The sequence below is a fragment of the Trichechus manatus genome, unplaced genomic scaffold, assembly GCF_000243295.1.
Source record: "Trichechus manatus latirostris isolate Lorelei unplaced genomic scaffold, TriManLat1.0 scaffold00007, whole genome shotgun sequence".
Lineage (NCBI taxonomy): Eukaryota > Metazoa > Chordata > Mammalia > Sirenia > Trichechidae > Trichechus > Trichechus manatus.
The window spans coordinates 26,568,186-26,590,412 of NW_004443943.1; the positions used below are offsets into that span (position 1 = coordinate 26,568,186).

General features: G+C 41.4%; 1 protein-coding gene across 2 annotated transcripts in view; it reads right to left on the reverse strand.

Annotated features, from left to right (window-relative positions):
- Positions 1-4,226: 4,226 nt before the first annotated feature.
- The window catches only part of DNMBP (dynamin binding protein), a 120,068-nt gene continuing 102,067 nt past the window's right edge, over positions 4,227-22,227 (reverse strand). For both annotated transcript variants that reach the window (XM_004370025.2, XM_023740788.1), the window contains 8 exons: positions 19,107-19,237; positions 18,027-18,131; positions 14,050-14,178; positions 11,632-11,964; positions 10,872-11,051; positions 9,444-9,642; positions 7,491-8,038; positions 4,227-5,856 (listed from right to left, as the gene is read on the reverse strand). In XM_004370025.2, coding sequence (XP_004370082.1) covers positions 5,671-5,856; positions 7,491-8,038; positions 9,444-9,642; positions 10,872-11,051; positions 11,632-11,964; positions 14,050-14,178; positions 18,027-18,131; positions 19,107-19,237 — 1,811 coding nt within the window. In that variant the 3' untranslated portion in view covers positions 4,227-5,670. The remainder of the gene's footprint in view (positions 5,857-7,490; positions 8,039-9,443; positions 9,643-10,871; positions 11,052-11,631; positions 11,965-14,049; positions 14,179-18,026; positions 18,132-19,106; positions 19,238-22,227) is intronic.

Below are 22,227 nucleotides of genomic sequence, written 5' to 3' on the forward strand. Positions count from 1 at the left end.
GGGTGAGAATGGCTGCACAACTTGACCAGTGTAATCAATGTCACTGAATTGTACATGTAGAAACTGAATTGGTGTGTTTTGCTGTCTATATTCTCAACAAAAATAAATTATAGAAAAAATACAATAGGATACATTTATGCCAAGAATAAAGCAATTCCTTCCTGTTGAAGAAAACAAAGTAACTCTACATTGATACACCGGCACAAACATGAAGAATAAATGTACCATCAGAACTAAATGTTCTGCATGCTAATTTCGTGTAAATGCCCTTGGAAACACCTCCTGAAGAACTTAGTTCCATTCAGGTAATAGAACGAGAATACCTGAATCACAAATGCATGCTGATTATGATATCATTTAAAAATTAGCAAATAATATTGTATAGACATTGACGTTAAATCTCTAAACTGCTGTGACTTAGATTTAGTTAGAAAGATCATATTCAATTATGAGTTTAGTTTTCCACAAAGACTAGACCCTGAACTGGTTTTAAAAAGACTTCATGCTGTTTGAAAACATCACGAGTAGAAGACTGTAAAAATGCATAAAAGAATTGGCTGTAAAAGGCACTCCATTTTCATAGTATACAAGTAACTGGTTATGCTGTAGAATTTACAAATATACAAGTAACTGGTTATGCTGTAGAATTTGACTATTACAGTATAAAAAAGCAACTATTTAGGGAAGACTTAGAAAAAAAGAATGAATGTAAGACAGTATTTATTTTAGGTAAAATTAGAAGAAAAAAATAAAATAACCTGAGGTTAGTTGGTTCTCATTGAATTAATTTATTTTTAAAAATTGAAAAAAATTAGCATTGCGCTCCTTTCTTCAAATCTAACAATCAAAGCCTTGGTCGCCATATTGCCCTGTTCCTTGCCTTCCATTGGAGCAGCACAGTCTTTGGGACATTTACTTGCTGCTCCAGACTTGCGGATCTAGAGCAAATGACATGGTCTGACTGAGTTGGCCAAACCTCTGGGTCTGCTGTGGTCATTCACCTGCCTGCATGCAATAGATGCTTTTTGAGTGAACACACTGCTGCTACCCTAAGCAGAGCACGCTCTCCCTCCCACCACCATACCATCAAAACCTACCTCTGGGAAATCACTAAGTCTGCTTCTTTCTCCTTGGGTGTCATCTCTTGAGAGGAGTTAAGGCATGTTGTTGTTGTGTGCCATCAAGTCAATTCTGACTCATAGCTCTACAGGGTAGAGCTGCCCCATGGGTTTCACTTGCAGAACCTTAGGCCTGAGGACCAAGAAACCTCGAAAATTGTATACTTCATCCCTTGTCCTCTCTCTAGTTACCACACAGCCCGCCTACAGGATTTTAAACTCACCTATTACACAACGTATTGATGACGTTTTTACTGTTACACTTGTGCTAAGTACAGCTGTAATCTTTACCGGAGCAGATCGCCAGGTCTTTTCTCCCACAGAGCAGCTGATGGGTTCAAACCACTGACCTTTCATTTAGCAGCCGAGTGCTTAACCACTGTGCAACCAGGAGTTAAGGCATAGATTTCCCTATTTAGTTTACAAAATCTGTAATTTGTTAAGATCCCTGGGTAGCGCAAACAGTTTGGCGGTTCGCACACACACACTGGCACCACAGAAGAAACAGGACTGGCAATCTGCTTCCGTAAACGTTACAGCCAAGAAAACCCTATGAAACAGTCCTACTCTGTAACAGATGAGGTCTCTCCAAAGTCACAAACCAACAACAAAATCTGCAATTTTGTTGTGGAAAACTCCCTTCTTGATACATGCAAAATACCAACACTGATCTTCACTAACTGAACTTCCAGTAGGCTGGGTAAAATAAACCAGAGACACAACCATCGCTGCTCTGCAGCACTTGGCACTTCCGCTTCTGCCACACTTAGCACAAGTGAAACAGTAAAAACGTCATCAATACGTTGTGTAATAGGTGAGTTTAAAATCCTGTAGGCGGGCTGTGTGGTGACTAGAGAAAGGGATGAAGTGTACAAATATCGAGGTTTTCAAGTGAAACACAATTCAGAGCACAACTGTGTTTTTCAGGGTCCATTTGTGTTCCTGACCCTGAAATAAAACTCTACATGAACAGAGAGCCCCAGCTTCGCAATTAAGATGGGGCAACACAAAGTTCAGGTCTTATTAAAACCATGGAATTCTAGAATTTGTAGTTCACAAAAGTTTGCGGATATCATCTCCTTGGAGTCTCACAATAATCTTGAGCAAAAGGGAGACCAGAAATCTACCTTTCACAGATGAGGATACGGATTCCTACCATCACTCCCTGTCCTCCTCGTACTTCTGGATAAAAGCACAAGTGAAGAGTTACTTCCAGACAAGCCCGTTGTTGGGGGTGGGGGGATTATGAAAGGAAGTAAGTAGGCAAACTGGATTTGGAAATTTTCCTCAATAACATTTCCTGTCATGTCTGAAACATTGGACATCCTCTCCTTCCTTGGTTTTTTAACTCCTACTTTTCTGACAACAGATAAGTCTCATTTTAAAAATTGCCTAGACAGGTACTTCTAAATTTTAATGTGCACACAAGTCACCTGGGGATCTTGTTAAACTACAGACTCAGTAGTTCTGGGGTGGGGCCCAGGATTCTGCATTTCCAGCAAACACCCAGGAGATGGTGATGCCGCTGAAGCACACTTTATGGAGCAAGAGCCTAAAAGACACCTAGCGTTCAAACCTGGTTCCCACTCCCAATTAAATCACTTTTGCTAGTGATTCCTCATTTGTCTCCTTTTCCCATTCTCAAGCAATCTCATGCTCCAAATCAGGTAAGTTTATCCCTCTCCATCTGCTCCCTATAATTACATTTCCTTATCTTTGGTCTGTTCTCCCTCCAAATGATCCTGCTGCCAGATTCCCAAATCAAACTCATGGCCATCAAGTTGATTCTGACTAATAGAGACCCTATAGGACAGAATTGCCGCGCAGTGTTTCCAAGGCTGTTATCATTACGGAAGCAAACTGCCACATCTCTCCCACGGAGCAGCTGGTGGGTTTCAACTGCTGACCTTTCAGTTAGTAGCTGATGAGTGCTTTAACCACTGCACCACCACGTAACCCGCTTAAGAACCAGCTTTTTACTACCTGACTTATCTAAATTCCTTGATTTGGGTTTCAAGGCTTCCCAATTTACTATTCACTATGTGTCTGGTGGCATAGTGGTTAAGAGTTCGGCTGTTAACGAAAAGGTCAGCAGTTTGAATCCACCAGGCGCTCCTTGGAAACCCCATAGGGCAGTTCTACTCTATCCTATAGGGTCGCTGTGAGTTGGAATTGACTTGACGGCAATGGGTTTGATTTTGTGTGTGTCAGGAAATGTTCTAGAGCTCTCCATGTATGAACTCATGGAGAATCTTTACAACTGTATGAGGTGGGCAGTACTATTATCCCTACTTTGGATAAGCAAAGTGAAGTATAGGCTAGGTAAGCTGACAAGGTCACAAAGCTGTTAAATGAAGCCAGACAATCTGACTCCAGAATACAGTGACATAAAGATTATTAGCTACAGAGAGCCCACAGGCCTAGGGTTATATGTAGGACCTGTCAAAACCTTGATGTCTTACTTGGGCAAGTCCCAATCTCTCAGGACTCCATTTTTCTGGTCTATAAAATTAAAGAGCTAGATCAGATGATCTATGTTTCTACCTACTCTACTACATGTTCTCTATCCCTTAACAATGTCGGGCCAATTGCTCCACTGTCAACCACAGTGACCTGTTTCTGCCACTTCTCCCTGTCCCACCCCCAACTCTGTCCGTGATGCTATCTGTGTAACCTTGGGCAAGTTATTTACTTCTTAGTGCATCAGCTTCGACATCTGTAAAGTCAGGAAACTACTTACCTCTTGGGGATTCTAGATTAGATTCCACCTCTTCTGTTCTGCTAGGATTTTACACTGCAAAAGGGCTTGAAATAAAAAGGCAACTGGCTGCAGCATGGGCATCTTTTGAGTGTACAGTAATTCTGTTGAAATTACATTTGACAAATTTTGGCCTGTATTTCTTCAATCAGCCTTGCCCATGCCCCTGAAACATGGGTACCGTGGAATCGTCAAGGCACCCTCAGGAACCCAAGAAAAATGTTCAGGCTAAACATGGAGGGAAATGAAGAAAACATAATCATGGCCATTAGAAATGCTTTTATTTATAAAATAACTACTTAAATATAAACATCTCTAAATATACACACTATTCACAAGAGACTCTGGAGTTCCTGCCTTCTGCCCACAACTAGCAGACACCCGGGATGAGGAGCTTGTAGGTGTCTCCCCGATTCATCAGGATTTTAAGGCTGAATGTGCACCTGGACGGGCAGGGGCTGTATGGCTGCTCTGAATTTCCTTTCTTAAAAGACAAATTCATAGTCTCCTATCCCAAGGTAGGCTTCATATCTGGGGAAGACCTTAAGAATAAGAATGTTGCCAAAACAGAACTTTTAGGAGCTGATTCTCATGTGAGGATGAGCAAACATCTTCCTGAGAGCGGTGGGAGGTACTATCAGGCACTTTAGACTGTTTGGCTTAGACTGTCGTGTCTGAAGCAGGGAGCCAATGATGAAATACAAAATGTTTCCAAGTCTAAGATAAGCTACTTCTGGGACCACTTATTCTAATTCAAATAAGACACGTGTTATATTTTATGCATCTGTGGATATAAGCAAATGGTAGTGTTGTGCTTGGATAAACAGAAAGGCATCGATGTTCTACCTTGGTGGACTGGTTTCAGCTCATTGCAGAAATAATACTTTCAATGGAATGGTTGGAACTCTGATCCTGCTCTTTCAGGAAAATGCATCAGTTACTGAGTCAGAGGGGGAGAAAGGGTCATGAGATATTATCATACAAAAACTGTATAATGTAGGGACAACTGTCAGAAGGATAACCACGTACCCAGTAAGGGAAGGGCACTTTTCAGATGGAGGAAAATAAAGACCCTAAACACTTCTTGAAAGGAGAAAGAATGCAGCTGAGTTTTACATAACCAATCTGGGAATGCAGTGAAACAAATAAGAAAAAGCTTACAGATGTTAGTATTTTAGGGACTTTTAGAAATTAGGGGTAGCTGTGTGTGTGTGTATGAATGTGTGTTGGACACCAGAGGTGTCCTGGAAGCTTGAAAACACTAGGTTTGGTACAGTCCCAACAAACTCCTAGCCGTATGCAGCAGCTCAACCTACCAAGCCTCAAAGGCTACCACAAAGCCCCTAGAGCCATAAATCTTTTCATCTAAGTTGGTTTCTGGTCAGTTGACTGTGGAGCATGGGGCCACCCCAACCTCAGTATGGCACAACAACAAATGCCAACATCTGCTAATGCTACAGCAGAGCTTCCAGCATACATAGGATACTGGTCTTTTGACTGGGAATTTCTGGTTTCCATAGGCTGACTCCGGGACTTGCCTCTCTTCTCATGGTCACTGAATCATCTGCAAGACCTAGGGTCCATTTCAAATTCTAGAAATTCTAGTGGGCATCAAGGTTTACAACCCAATTGAGAAGAACAAGACTTATCTTGTGCTCCACCAGGCCATGGTATTAAGCAATGCAGAAAGGGCCTATGTCCCCCAGCAGATGGGTGCCCTCTCCTCAGTGGACACCAGAAACCTTCAGCAGACTGAAAGCAAAGGCAGCAAGGTTGGGTGGGAGGCAGACAGGTTCAGGTATACTCAGTTTTGCGGATATAATTGGAGGGAACATAGCCCTTCTTCCCGTTGACTTCAGCTAACCACCACTCTGTATTTCCTGTAACGTCTTTAAACTCGAGGATCTTGAGTCTCTGATTGGCTGATACACTCAGCTCATTTGGGTTTCGTGCCTTAAAGGTATAGACAGCAAAATAGACCTGTGTGAGGGAGAGAAAGCAAGTTAGAAAATGGGAACCTCCTTGAAGCAATGCTGTTCTAAAGAACTTTCTGTAGTGATGAAGATGTTCTATACCTACACCGTCCAACACGGCAGCCCCTAGCCATACGTGGCTATTGAGCACTTGAAATGTGGCTAGTGAGACTGAGGAACTGAATTTTTAATTTTAATTATCTTAAACGTAAGTAGCCACATGACTAGTGGCTGCCTTTATTGGACAGGGTAGAGTTGGAGAACCCAAAATTCACAACTTTTCACTCTTTCAGACATGCCTTAAAGAAGAAACCGTCAGTCACTCTGGCAGGTAGGTGAGCTATGAGGATATCATTTTATACCCCAAACACAAAGAAACTCTGGGTAGCGGGGACCAAACCCATTGCCATCGAGTTGATTCTGACTCACAGCGACCCTACAGGAGAGTAGAACTGCCCTACAGGGTTCCCAAGGCTGTATATCTTTACAGAAGCAGACTGCCACATCTTTCTCCCATGTAGCAGCTGATGGTTCAAACTGTCAACCTTTAGGTTAGCAGCCAAGCAATTTAACCACTGCACCACCAGGGCAAGAGAGCAAGAAAGAAAGATCTCCAGGTGTCAAGAAAAGATACAATGCAAAGCGAGGGTGGTGACTGGTGATCAGGAGGCCCACAGGGTAAAAGGGCTGGGGTTTTAGGACCTGATCAAGGACAGGAGTTGATCAGGCTAGAAATGAGCTCCCTGCACAAAGACAGAATGTAAGAAAGGGCCATTTTTCCCTCAATGTAATGGTAGGTCTAGAAGTGGGATGTCTGTCCTGGGCCACAGTAACAGAATCACTAGAGAAGCCGGCATGTATGGTGCTCATCTGCAGGACTGAGGAATGTGGCATGGAAAGTATGAGCTGAGAAACTACTATAAAAACTGGTCTTATGAAACTTAGACCTTGGCAGAGGCAAATACCTCCATAAACTGGGACATGACATGGTCCAGGGTCTTCCTGCTGCCCAAGATGAGCTCACAGACAATTCTTATAAAGCACACAAGGAAACTCACGGTTGTAGAGTTAGCAAATGCAACACATGGGTGAATTCACAGCTGGGCAACTCCATATAATAGAGCAATCTGCTTTGTCAGTGGCTTGAAAATACGTACATATAAAATGTTCACGATATAAAGGCTATATTTAAATCCAGAAGATAAAAACAGGCCATTACAAACAGAACAGGAAAAATGGAAACAGAAGCAAACGTAAATTCCAGAAATAAAAATACACTTGTTTGAGTAAAAAAACTAAACACATGGGTTAAACAGCAGACTTTACACAAATACAGAACTAGTGAACTGGTAAAGTAGAAAACATTTCCATGATAACACCTTTTAGGACCCCATGACATAGGAGAAGCGGTATAGGAATAGCCAGTGAAGTGTTAGCCACAGAAGTGCTCAGAAGGGTGCATCTGCTACCTCTTACAACAGTGAGTTTCCTTGTGAGCTTTATAAGATTTGTCTGTGAGCTCATCCCCAGATGACCTCCCAGGCCCTGGGCCAGCCTGATACACCTACTCCTGGAAGAGCACTGTGCCCACAACATGCTCTCTGCCACCTGTCCCACCATGGCAAACCAGGGAGCACTTACTTGGTTGCCTTCCGCCTCACTGTTTTCTGGTTCTTTGTTTTTGTCCTCCACAGGCTGGACTGTTCTTGCACATTCTTTTACGAGGTCTTTACTTTGCCCATTTCGCCCTGGTATGGAGTAACCAGCCATTTCTGGATGCCTGGAGCGTCGGTAGCTCCTCAGGGTGGTAGTGGGTTGGGCAGTGTCTCTGGCTGCATCTATAGAGTCCCATGGCCTAGGCTGGGGGGTAGAGTCTGTGTCTGAAAGGCATCTGGAAGAGCTACTCTCTGAATTACCCAAGTTTAAAGATGCACTGAGATTTCTTTGGTCAATTTCCTTCAATGACGATGCATCCTGTGACTGTCTGTGGCAAGGCCCTGATGAAAAGGACACAGCCATGTTGCTGGGGCTGAAGGTCAAGGTGCTGTTGCTGTTCTGCCGTTGGAAACCGGGAGAGGAGCTGCTGTGCTCTGACTCGGTGGAGGAGTGGCTGCCGACAGAGACATCTGAGTGGCTGCGACGAGGATTGTAGGGTTTCAGGAAGGAGCTATACACAAAGCCTTTGGTGACTGTGAGAAGGAAATACAAGCATTAAGAGCTTTTAGTAAAAGAGGAGAGAAGGATCAATAATGAGACCCAAAATAAAATGCCTAGTGACAAAACATGTAAACACTCAATCTCAGGATACAATGTGGGTGGGCAGAGACTAAAAGCTGTGGCTACCTGCCAGCTCATTCTTGTCACAACCTCATAACAGATGATGGTAAGGAGGACAGTAATAAAAACCACCACATGTAGGAGAATGGGTACATGGAGAACACTCAGAAGGGTATCTAGATCACAGAAACAAAGGCTAAGGGGAAGACTTACCAAAGTATGTGTTCAAGATACCAAGTGTGGTAAAGAAGGACTTGGTATCTTGAGAGAGCCCCTCACACATGCCCCCCTGCCCTCTTTCCCACCCTTAACACTTGAATCTCCACCTCTGGTTTAGGGATGTTGAGGAAATACCGTGACAACATTCTATAGTAGGAAGTGTCTGTATTAAGTCAGAATATGTACATAACACACATACAGCATACATTTATTTTTAATAACCGGCCTAAGATGATGAAAGAGAGGGCCAAAACCTGCAGGGCCAAATGTGCTTTGAAATTCAGGGTTTTTTTTTATTTTGGAAAGGTGATCAAGTTTGTATATTATATATTTCAAAACACCTCCAACAGGGTCAAATCTATTAATGTTCTGTAGCAAAATCTGTAACTATTTCCACCAAAAGGAATAAGTAAAGATTATAAATAGCCTCCCCTCACTTTGTTCAGGTTTAACCACCAACCGAGTCCAGATCCGGTTGGGTTTTGTCAAATGAGTTCTTAAAAAATAAATAAATAAAACTTTGTTTTTCAGAGCTTTGTGGATTTTGGATTTGTGGGAGAAGGATTATGGATCAGTCTTATTCTTTGTCCTAGTCTTTAAAATCCATACACTCCTCTCCTCCCCCTGCAAAAAAAGCTGTGAGCTGTTTTTAAGGTAAATCCCTAAATAACCACAGGGAAAAAAACTCAACAAAACAAACAGAAACTGAACTTTAGTTCAGGTTTCCAATTCACACATAAGACAAGGAATATTATATAAATTGGAAGAGGGCAGCTTATTTTGCAGTTTAGTCAGAAAAGGTTAAGAGGGAACAGGATTTCATCAGGCAGTATCTATTGTCTGTGAGTTGTAAGACATGGCAAGATCTTGTAAGACAAGTAATGGAGTCTCCTCTAGAATTTGCAAAACCCAAACCAGGTTTTGTTTCAGTAATGATCTGGGTATAACACTCCCTAGAGATGGACAGAATTTTTAAGTTATTTTTCCCTTTCATCAAAGACTCTCATGTTCTTTTCTGGCCTACACGGGATTCAGGTACAGCTCAAATCACTTTTTCCTCATGTAGAGTTCCATTAATCAGAAATCTAAAATTCTTACCTCCATTGTCAATCAGCCAGCGGTTCTGACTGCCCATGGGGTCTTTTTTTTTAATCACACCTACAAGGTCACCTTCCAAAAGTGAGACATCCAGGTCTTGGGCACCATTGAAGTTCCGCTCTGCTTGGAAGAGTTTTTCAGGGGGATACCTTGCCAGAAGGAAAGCCCGGAGTTCTTCTGACTGCAGCATGTAACTTGGCTGAAAAGCAACACAAGAGATACCATTAACAAAGCACCCTTCTTGGTCATTCTCCCAGCAGCCATATTTAGTCCCAAAACACAGTAAGGGCCTCAGAAATGAGGGTGATGACAATCATCCACTCGATACTACCATTAGATATTTCTCTGATTGAGTCAATCCATGTGACGAGGTAAAAATCATTATCTCTTAGGTAATGTTTTGGTGCCTTCATAGCTATTAAGAACATTTAGCATATATTTAGTTTGACATCTGTTATGTTGTGACAAAAAAATGTAACTTAAGTGCCACCTAGAGAATCAAAATACCGAAGTAATATTACTAGGTCTTCTTATATTTTGCTATAAACTCTAAACACCTGAGACTCTCCCTATCTCTGACTTCCCCATCTATAAAAACAAATATTCATAAAAATAACAAATTTGATTCTCCCTTTTAAGGTAATATAAATCAATATCTATGGGATTATATGGGACAAAAATATTGCATGCAAAGACAAGTTAGCATGATCTTTTAAATTATGTTTTACCCTACTTTTTAAAAATATGGAGGAATTGAATTCAACAAGAATATAACTCCAGGTAAAAAAGCAGTGAGTTGTTAACTGTTTGGTGGTATAATGATCAAAAATAAGTAGGCTTGGCAGAATTAATATACCATCAATAATTTACTAAGTCCTTTCACTGTATCAGAGTAAGATCCAAGAATGCTTCTCAGAGAGTAGCTTGAAGTACATATTAAGTGTGAGAAGAGTACAGGCAGAGCCACATCAAGTACCAGTAGGCACATCGGTGATGCTCAGTAACATGAATGAATGAGCCCACCAATGATGGATGAGAATTCAATAACCTTCATTCTCCATTTATTACAAAATATTTACCTCCTCCTAAAGTGTCAATCTGTATGGGCAGAGGTGGGTCCATCGGTATTAATAATAATGATGATTATGATGATGACAACCACTTACTTTATATGGCACTTACTATGTGCCAGGCAATTTCTAAGAGCTTTACATGTATTAACTCATTCAATCTTTATAATAATCCTATGATACAGATACAGTTATTATCCCCATTTTACAGATGAGAAAACCAAGGCATAGAAAAGTTAAGTGACTTGCTCAAGGATACATAGCGAATAAGTGTCAGTCTGGAATCTGAACGCAGGCAGGCTAGCTTCAGAGTTAGCCACTAGGCCATGCTACCCTTCTTTAGGAGTTCCATGCTCACCAGGCCCAGAAGTGGCTTTCGAACAGACTGGCGTTCCATGGTTTTCCTCTCAAATGGCCTCTTGGTAGCTGGGAGAGACTCTGGGAAGAAGGTGAACACCTGGAGCTGCTGCAGAACTCTGCTATGCTCTTCATGGAAGATGGCAATAAGGTTTCCCTCTCTGCCGGCAACTTTAAGTAACTAGAGTTCATGGGAAAAGGAGAGATAGAGGAAAGAAGAGAACATGGATGAAAGATCTTAGGACTGACAAAGTCTCATCAAAACCAACTGGAAGCTAAAGTTCAGCAGCAGTTTGCTCCGTGTAAGCTACCAACATTAAGGCCTGAGTTGCAGCCTGATCAAGAGACAAAGCTCTCTGACAGACAATTGAAAGACACAGGTTTCATGGCACCATCAAGGGATCAAGAATTCCAATTCTTGACGGACTTCACCTATGCCAGATTTGATATATTTAGTTTGTATAGGTACCTGGGGTGGCGCAAAAGGTTAAGCACTCAGCTGTTAACTGAAAGGCTGGCAGTTTGAGTCCACCCAAAGGTGCCTCGAAAGAAAGGTCTGATAATCCACTTCTGAAAAATTGCCCATTGAAAATCCCATGGAAGGCAGTTCTACTCTGCCACACATAGGGTCGCCATGAGTTGGAATCGACTCAGTGGTAACTGGTTAGCTTGAATAAGTTCCTCAAACTACTACTGTGCATTCCCATACAAATGCCAGGAGAGCTTCCGAGACTTTTCCTCAGGAGGAGTACAGAACTCACTGAAAGCAGAGGCTGTAACTGCTCCAGAGCCTGGTGCACAAAGTCACCGTGGGCTTCAGCATAGCCGTGGACGCAGTTGGTGAAGAGGCCCTGGGCGTACTGGTGGAACTTGGGCAGCTCGTCCAGCAGCTGGGCATTCAGGGCCTCATAGTTGTTCCGGGCAGACTGCAACTCCTCCAGAGTCTTCTTGTCCTTCAGCTTCTCTGCCCGTTCAGTACAGTTATAGAAGTCCAGGAGCTTGTCAAAGCGTTTCTGCACTAGCTTGTGGGGCCCTGCAAACATGCTCAGTAGCTGATTTAAGGGAGAGATGACAAGCCGCTCTGTCCTCTCTTTCTGTAGGGAAGAGAAAGGCATATGGCTCAGCTAGATTCTCTCAGTATCCCATATTTGTTATTCTCCAAAATACTCCTAAGGCTGACTCTGTCATGTCCTATACCATCTCCCTTGCCCCTGGTGCACAAGCTAAATTCACGTAGATCCACAGCAGAGTTTTATATCTAATACTGAAGACTATATTCACATAATCTACAAAGCTTCTCAATTTACAGCTTTTCAACAATTGTCACAGAGTTTGCATAATATGCTAATCCCACCATAGCTCCTTTAGCTGACAACAAATGCTAAATGACACACATTAAAATGTTAGCATTCCGGGCTAGATGTGACAAATAGTCAACCTCGTGTCATTTATCATGTGCATGTCTATACAGCTTGAATTTAACTTATGATTTAGCTGTTACATAAATCTGGGGTAGAGTAACTTGCACACAGTCATAATACTTTTTCTAATTATAACTGCTGGGTAATATCAGTTTTCACCTTTAAAAGGAGTTTTCTCTTTAATGCTTTCTAGAGGGACAGATACTGTGGGCAGGGTGTGGAACACTTAAAAAGCATTAATAGGTACTTTGTAAGTTATTTTTAATAACATGCTACTGTTGGTACACCTGTGGGTTCCCCAAGCATGCCTATCTTCTTCAGCCTCAAGCCATCCAGAAGTCTCGAAGAAATTATTTTTCTTTCTACTTGGGATTAAACCATGTTATTATCCCACATAAGGAGCCCTGGTGGCGCAATCGTTAAGCACTTGGCTGCTAACCAAATAGTTGGCTGTTCAAACCCACCCACCAGTTCCACGGGAGGAAGACCTTGTAATCTGCTTCCGTAAATATTATAGCCTAGAAAACCTTATGGGGCAGTTCTACTCTGTCACATGGGGTTGCGATGAGTCAGAATCAACTTGACAGCACCCAACAACTATCCCACATACATCTATTTAGGATTTCCCAAGCAATTTGGCCTTTAGTATTTTCTTTATAGTTTGTACCATTTCAAAGATGTCTTTGATAACCTTACTCTTTTAACCTCTTAACTATTCCTAAATATTCCTTTTTAGGTTATTACACCTATAGATCTTTTCTTTGGATCAGTTATCAACAGTGATGCCAGATTAAATTTTCTAGTTTTCATCTGATTGTTGAAACTAAGTTATCACCAGCTACAAAAATACCTTCTGAATAATATGTACACAAGTCCTTCCTGTCTCTTCAACTAATTTAAAGTCATATCCTTAATCAGGGCTTTGAGCTGCTTCTGCCCAGTTCAGTTACGGCAGACAAAGCAAAACCTGAAATGGATCCAAATTTTTAAAAAGAGGGTGAAGTGGACTGATAACCAGAATGGGAAAAATTACTGGTCGAAGCCTTGCTAGAAACATAATCTCCCTCTCAGAAAACAAGGGCAGTGTGTGCACTGCATAGCGACCAAATCTCGTGACCAGGAGAGTCAGAAAACAGTGGGGCCCCACTCAGAGATGGCGGCCAACCGTGCCACTTTGAATGTGTGTCCCTCTCCAAAGTCCTGTCAGTAATCCAATCTATTGCATCAGGCTCCTGAAAGTTAACTAGGCCTCTTCTGAAGTCTCCCATTCCAGGGCTTCAACCCGTAATTTTTCCTGTACCAGGTATCAGCTGGTCCGCTTCACCCAAATTTTAAAAATTTGGGTCTGTGCCGATTTTGCTTTGTCGGTCATGACTGAGCCCTGTTAACACCCTGATATGAATACAGCTAAAGGACAGCTAGTACTCCTGATGCATGGAGCACTGTCTGTGTGGAATTAACCTTTTCATAAGCTGGATGTTAACGAAGGAGCCCTGGTGGCGCAGTAGTTAGGCGCTTGGCTAACTGAAAGGTTGGCGGTTTGAACCTACCACCCCGCTCTGCAGGAAAAGGATGTGGCAGTCTCCTACGTTAAAAATTACAGCCTTGGAAACTCTATAGGGCAGTCCTACTCTGTACTATAGGGTCGCTATGAGTCAGAATCAACCCGACGGCAATGGGTTTTTGGTCTGGATATTAAAGAGAACCCCAGAAGGAAGCCCAAACTATGGAGAGTAGGTTGAAGAAATTGTCCCTTACAAAACTCATGAAGAGCTGATCACTGATGTAGCGATGCACCTTCTCAAACTGCTCCAGCTCTCTGTTTCCCTTCTCCATGCACACATCCCACATGCTCATGGCGGCCACCACTTTCACACATGCCGATTCCTGGAGCCAGGTGGAGACAAACACAAGTAAGATCAGATAGAACATTCTAGGCTTCATCATTCATTCTATAGCAGTCTGGGACAAAGGGTTTCATAATTAAAAATTTTTACTAATATTTTAGCTTTGAAAAGAACATGTCTCATAAGCTATGATTTATGTGGCACAGAGAAAAGTCTAAGACTTTTTCAGAAAAACTGGTGAGGACTTTTATCATCTGTCTTTAACATTTCCTTATGCCCCTAATTGGAGGGTTTATTTCTTTTTTTAAATAATTTATTTTTTGTTGTTGAAAATATACACAGCAGAACATGTATCAGTTCAACAATTTCTACATGTAGAATTCATTGACACTGATTACATTCTTCAAGCTGTGCAACCATTCTCACCCTCCTTTTCCATATTGTTACTCCCCATTAACATAAACTCACTGCCCCCTAAGCTTCCTACGAAACCTTTCGAGTTGCTGATGTCAATTTGATCCCATATCATTCTTTAAAAGAGCACAATGCTCAAGGTAGACATTCTTTACTAATTAAGTTAAACTACAGGTAGTCCCCAGCTTATCATGGGGTTCCGTTCTGATGACTCCAAAGTCAGTCAGTTCTGATGTAAGTCAAATACTTCATTTTTCTTTTGTTTTAATTATTATTGCCTTGATTATCAGTATCTTTATAACTCATAACACTGAACATCTTCGAATGACAGCATCAGCAAATTATACGTTGCAACACTGTATGTAGTAAATATTACTAATGTTAAGATGTAAAAAAAAAAATCAGAGACAGTTTTAAGCGTGGATCGTTGTAACTTGAATACGTCATAAGCAGGGGACTACTTGTACTGTTTAAGGAGCCCTGGTGGCACAATGGTTAAGTGCTCAGCTGCTAACCAAAAGGTTGGAAATTCAAATCCACCAGTGGCTCTGTGGGAGAAAAGATCTGGCAATCTGCTCGTGTAAAGATTTCAGCCTAGAAAACCCTATGAGGCAGTTCTACTTTGTCATATAGGGTCACTGTGAGTCAGAATCTCCTCGATGGTACAGAACAACAATGTTGTTTGGTTTAAAGAAGACTTCAGGGGATATTTTTGGTTTAAGGTTTAAAGATTATCCCAGGGCAAGTTTCAGGGGTTCATCCAGCCTTAGTGGCTCCATAAATTCTGGATTCCATAAAAATTGACAATCTGTTCCAAATTTCCCTCCTTTTTGATCAGGATTCATCTATAGGCTCTTTGATCAAAATGTTCAATAGCAGCCAGGCACCGTCCAGTTCTGGCAATTGTTCATGGAGGCAATTAACCATACATTCCATTTCCCTAGTTGGAGTGTTTCTTAATTCACCAAAAAGTAAACTATCAAATTAGAACCAAGACGATTCCTCTAGGATTATGATGAGTGAATTAACTGTTCTTCAAGTCTTGACTCATATTGTTGCCTTCTCAATGGCATTTGCCCAGTCACCTACCAATACTTACAATCCTACTTCCCCTGCTCTGACTTTGACACTCCTGATTCCTCTTGCCCTGCTCTGCTTTTTGCTTTCTTTGTCAGAGCAAAATATACCTTCTATACAGTATAATTTACTAATGTTTGTCTATTATTTCTCTCTCTTTCCTACCCACCCCCCAAACCTTCATTAAAATGTAAGCTCTTTGAACAGAGAGGTTTATCTGCTTTGTTCGCTGACTCGATTATCATTTGCTGAATGAATAATAAACAAGTGGGTGAATGCACAGTTAACTCCTCCTGATTAATCCTGACAGCTTTTGAATCCCAGCCTGGTTTTCCTTGGCTACTTGGCACAATGTTGGACTTCTGCCTGCTTTAAGTTTAGGGAATGCCTATGTATGTTGCTATCAACCCAAATAAAACCTAAATGCAGCAAAAACTGCATTAATAATATTTTCAGAGGTAAAGCAAGTCCCTAAGCAAAAAATATCAGTACCTCGTAAATTGGTTTGATATTTCATTTTTTTGACGCTTAGACCCTTTGTCTATATGTAAAGATAGAGGAAGGTATCTGTCATGGATTGAATTATGTCCCAGAAAATATGTGTATCAATTTGGCTAGGCCATGATTCTCAGTATTGTGTGACTGTCCGCCATTTTGTCATCTGATGTGATTTTCCTACATGTTGTAAATCCTATCTCTATGATGTTGATGAGATGGGATTAGCGGCAGTTATGTTGGTGAGGCAGGACTCAATCTACAAGATTGGATTGTGTCTTGAGTCAATCTCCTTTAAGATACAAGAGAGAAGTGAGCAAACAGACATGGGGACCTCATATCACCAAGAAAGCAGTGCCAGGAGAACAACGCATCCTCTGGACCTGAGGTTCCTGCGCAGAGAAGCTCCTAGACCAAGGGAAAACTGATGACAAGGACCTTTTTCCAGAGCTGACAAAGACAGAAAGACTTCCCCTGGAGCTGGCACCCTGAATTTGGACTTCTAGCCTGCTATACTGTGAGAGAATAAATTTCTCTTTGTTAAAGCCATCTACTTGTGGTATTTCTGTTATAGCAGCACTGGGTAACTAAGACAATATCCAAGATACATTAAGTAGAAAAATTATAGAAAATATATGCATTCATTCATAGAAAAAGAGTGGATGGACATACACTATGCTTTAACAATGCGTACTGTGGAGAAAAAAGGAAGTAGGATTGGGAGAGGAGAAAAACGGAAAATTTTTCAGTTTTTTCTCTACAGAAATTTATATTGTTTGAGTATTTTGCAATGAGCATGCATTTATTATCTGTAATTTTAAATGCTTTTAAAACAAGGAGCATTAAGATAAACTTTCTATGTTTAGCTGTTATTTAGATCAAACTGTTGGTTATAAGCTTTCAAATACTTTTCTCCTGTCCCCAAAGAGTAAGCTACCTACTTCAATTTATCCAGTGGGTAACTCCTTCCAAACTAGTGCTGTCAGAGGGGTAAATTGAGGCATCTTTCTAATTCCTGCCAAGTGGGAGAACTAATGTGAAACAATGTCCTCTGATTTTTTAAAAAAGAAATGTTGTGAATTTCCAAAATATCAGGCCATGTCCTAATTTGCTGTTGTTGTGTGCCGTGCAGTCGATTCTGACTCATAGCGACTCTAAAGAACAGAGTAGAACTGCCCCATGGTGTTTCCAAGGAGTGGCTGGTGGATTCAAACCGCCGACCTTTTGGTTAGCAGCCTGAGCTCTTAACCACTGCATCACCAGAGCTCCATTTATGTACCAAATTGTACTGTAAAAGCCAGTTGACATCAAGATGATTCCAACTCATGGTGACCCCATGTGTGTCAGAGTAAAGCTGTGTACCGTAGGGTTTTCTATGACTGATTTTTCAGAAGTAGACTGCCAAGCCTTTCTTCCTATAAAGGTAGGTACAAATCTGGATTATGATTAACTAGGAGACATCACAATGGTGTTCTCCTGCCATCGGTATGTACAGATTTTAAGAATACACTGAGTTTCTGTGCCCTTTCATCCTTCCTAACGGCCAATGTCCTCCAGCTTACGTTCTTGCTGGCTCTCTATCAGTCAAGCTATCTTGTTTTATCATTTGTCAGGGCTTTTCATTTTAAGGAGTCCCTGGGTGGTGTGAAAAGTTAACGTACTCGGCTGTTAACTGAAAGGTTGGTGGTTTGAGTCCACCCACAGGTGCCTTGGAAGAAAGACCTAGCAATCTATTTCCCCAAAAAGCAGCCATTGAAAACCCTATGGAGCACACTTCTACTCTGACACTCGTGGGGTTGCCATGAACTGAAATTGCCTCGGCAGCAATGGATTTTTTACTGATTTTTAGATGAACAGAATCTCACTGGATGTGATTCTAACTAGAGTGATGTCTTCACTCACCCGGATATGCTGGAGGTAGAGAGACAGGTCTCGGATAAAAGATTTAATCAATCTTTCTTGCATTCGGAAATTCTTCTCTGTTTCTTCAAATACTTCATCTTTTATCTGTTCAAAAGAAACAAGTGTTGGCAGCAAGTTTGGACTCCCCCTCAATCTGTCGTATTGCCAAAATAATCTTTCTTAAAAATATCTTTCACTCAAATTTTAAACCTTCAATGGTTGCCTGAATCATACTAAACTAAATTTAAACACTTTTATGTGGCTTTGAAAAACCTCTAAAATGCATACAGGCCCTCCTTATCTTTAAGCCTCATTTCCCACTGCTCCTGGTGTAAATCCTTTACTCTAATATGGGGGCTCTCTTCTCCATTCCTGGCACATGCCATACTGCTGGCCTCAGTGCCTTCACCCGGCTGTTGCCCTCCCTTCTCACTGCACTAAACCTGCCCCCTTCATTTAAGGCTTGGCTTAAATCTCATGCCAACATGAGGCTCATCTCACTGAGCTCCTGCCTCACTGAGCTCCTGCCTTTAAGTATTACACCATTTAGGGAACAAACCGCAAAATTTAGCAACTGATTATTTTCTAGCTTGTATTTTCCACGAATTGTATCAGGTACACATGGTATAGCAGAATGAAGTCTGGAGACTTCCAAGTCTACTATCAGCACTATAATTTAACTGCTCTTCAACTCACTCAATCTCTTAGACATTAAGTTTCCTTATTTGTATCAACATGGTGTTGAACCAGATGGTCTCTTAACATGCCTACAATTTATATTTTGTCTGGCCAAAAAGATTATAAGCTCCTATGAGTGTCTAGTACGCAGGAATTAGTCTATGTTGGCTGATGTGGCCTCCTAGTTTGCCTCCAGACACACTAAGCAGCTCGCCAATGGAGGAATGGCGGGTTGGGTAGGTGGGTTCACATTAATAGTAGCTGCAGGGTCCTGGATCCACCAGCTAGCGAACACCAGAGGAGGTAAGAAGGGAAGTGTGCCAATATGCACCATGCAGGCTGCCCTGGGAGCCCTGAACAGCTGTGAAAGGCGTGCCAAACCTTCAAGTACAAGGATCTCACCTGAGGAGCAAAGCCAGTGAGGTGCTTCAGGTGGCTGCTAACTCGGTTAGATTTCTTGATGATGGAGTGGATGTTCAGTTTGGAAATTTTCTCCATAAGGCTATCGTCATCGCCTTTACGGTACTTGAGGACTAGGGAGTAAGTCAAGAAAGCACTTTCCTGAGCACGGACATACTACTAAGCTACACAATGAGACTGTACAACCCCAACTAGAGCGAGTCCTAAACTGCTTAACTTAAGGCAAAATATTAATACAAACAGTCATTTACGGACAAACATAATACCTAAAGAAAAGCAAAGAGAGACTGTGGCTAGCTTGGAGAAGGGTTAAAGACAAGGAGGAAAGGTTGCAGAGGTGTAAGGGGAAGAATGGAAGATTTGGAGTCAAGGAGCTCTCTGAGTTCAGTGCCTGGGTCTGTCACTTACTTAAAGTATGGTCTTATATAAGTCACTTAACTTTCCGGAGCCTCATTTTCCTCTTCAACAAACTAGAAAGTAACAATATTTACCTTATAAGACCATCTTAAATGGTTCCATATACAATTGAGATGCATATGCAATAATGTCTCACAGTAAAATGCAACACAGCAGTTATTTGATAAACTACTATGTCATACATTAGGTACAATCTGCAGAAAAGTCTAGAGATAAAACTAGAAAGGCAGCAAGGGACAGGGTGAAGCAAAAAGGCACACTTTGCTGTTGTAGAAGATGAAAATTACATTATATTAGGAGATATAAACCAAGAGAAGGGGCTAGATGGCCAGAGAGCTTCAACAGCCACAGGGAACATTACATACTAATGTAGGTGACATGGCTAAAGTAGACAATAGAGAAAATGATTTTAGATAAAGTGTGGAGAATAGTGGACAGGCAAAGAGGTTACACTACATTATAGGACCTTTGAAAATATGAACAATAAACCAGTTTAGCACAGTCACCATGCTATACTCATTAAGTGTTCAAATTAGGAGTTCAACAAGAGATTTAATGAGTGGATGGTTTGGCAACTGACTGTATAGTGTCAGAGAAGGCAGGTTATTGGTTGTCAGCAGGAATGATGAGGCCCAGAGAGATGGGTGAATTGAGGTCTTCGCAAAGAAGACAAAAAGTCCAAAGGAGAGTCAGGAATAGGAGAAGAAAATGGAACACGTGGCTAATAGGTTCCATAAACAACTGCCTCGTTTGCCATGAGACCAGAAAAATCTGGATGGTGACTGGCTACTACTACTAAACTTTTTGATAAAAGATTGTGTAGAAGAATCCTCATCAAAAGGGGAGAAATGCAGATAAGAATTTCAAGTTCTCATGGAATCCACACTATCTGCAGCCATGGAGACTGGATGAGGCCCTGAAACTACCGCCATGAGATAATCTTTAAACCTTAAACCAAAAAATATCCCCAGAAGTCTTCTTAAAAATCAAACAATAGTTTAGCTTCCACCACTCGTCTGTCAGTTTGTCTATGGTGGCTTGTGTGTTGCTGTGATTCTGGAAGCTATGCCACCTGTATTCCAAATATCAGCAGGGTTACCTATGGTGGACAGATTTCAGTGGAGCTTCCAGACTAAGACAGACTAGGAAGAAGGACTTGACGGTCTATTTCTGGAAAAACTGGCCAGTGAAAACGTTATGGATGGCAGCGGAACACTGTCTGATACAGTGCCAGAAGATGAGCCCCTCAGGTTGGGAGGCACTCAAAATATGACTGGGAAAGAGCTGCCTCTTCAAAGTAGAGTTGACCTAAATGACCTGGATGGAGTAAAGCTTTCAGGACCTTCATTTGCTGATGTGGCGTGACTCAGAATGAGAAGAAACAACTGCAAACATCCACTAATAATTGGAACAAGGAATATAAAAAGTATGAATCAAGGAAAATTGAAAGTTGCCAAAAATGAAATGGAACATGTAAAGACTGATTATCCTAGGCATTACTGATCTGAAATTGACTGGTATTGGCCATTCTGAATCAGACAATCATATGGTCTACTATGCCAAGAATGATAAATGGAAGAGCAATGGCATCTCATTCATTGTCAAAAAGAACGTTTCAAGATCTATCCTGAAATACAACACTTACAGTGATAGGATAACATCCATAAGCCTACAAGGAAGGCCAGTTAATATGAGTATTATTCGAAGTTATGCACCAACCTCTCAGGCCAAAGATGAGGAAATTGAAGATTTTTGCCAACTTCTGCAGCCTGAAATCGATCACACATGCAATCAAGATGCATTGATAATCACTGGTGATTGGAATGTGAAAGTTGGAAACAAAGAAGAATGATCTGTAGTTGGAAAATATGGCCTTGGTGATAGAAATGATGCTGGAGATCGCACGACAAAATTTTGCAAGACCAATGATTTATTCATTGCAAATACATTTTTCCAACAACATAAACAGCGACTATAAACCTGGACCTCACTGGATAGAAAACACAGGAATCAAATTGACTACCTGTATGGAAAGAGACGACGAACAGGCTCACTATCCTCAGTCGGAACAAGGCCAGAGGCCAACCGTGGAGCAGACCATCAATGGCTCATGCAAGTTCAAGCTGAAGCTGAAGAAAATTAAAATAAGTCCATGAGAGCCAAAGTATGACCCTGAGTATATCCCACCTGAATTTAGCGTTCATCTCAAGAATAGATTTGACAAATCGCACACTAATGACCAAAGATCAGACAAGTTGTGGGATGACATCAAGGACATCATATATAAAGAAAGCAAAAGGTCATTAAAAAGACAGGAAAGAAAGAAAAGACCAAAATGGATGTCAGAAGACTCCGAAACTTGCTCTTGAACGTAGAGTAGCTAAAGCAAATGGAAGAAATGATGAAGTAAAAGAGCTGAACAGATGATTTCAAACGGAAGCTCAAGAAGACAAAGTAAAGTATTATAATGAAATGTGCAAAAACCAAGCACTAGAAAACCAAAAGGGAAGAAAAGGCTAGGCATTTCTAAAGCTGAAAGAACCGAGGAAAAAATTCAAGCCTCGAGTTGTAATTCTGAAGGATTCTATGGGCAAAATATTGAATGATGCAGGAAGCACCAAAAGAAGATGGAAGAAATACAGAGTCACTGTACCAAAAAGATCTGGTCGACATTCAACCATTTTAG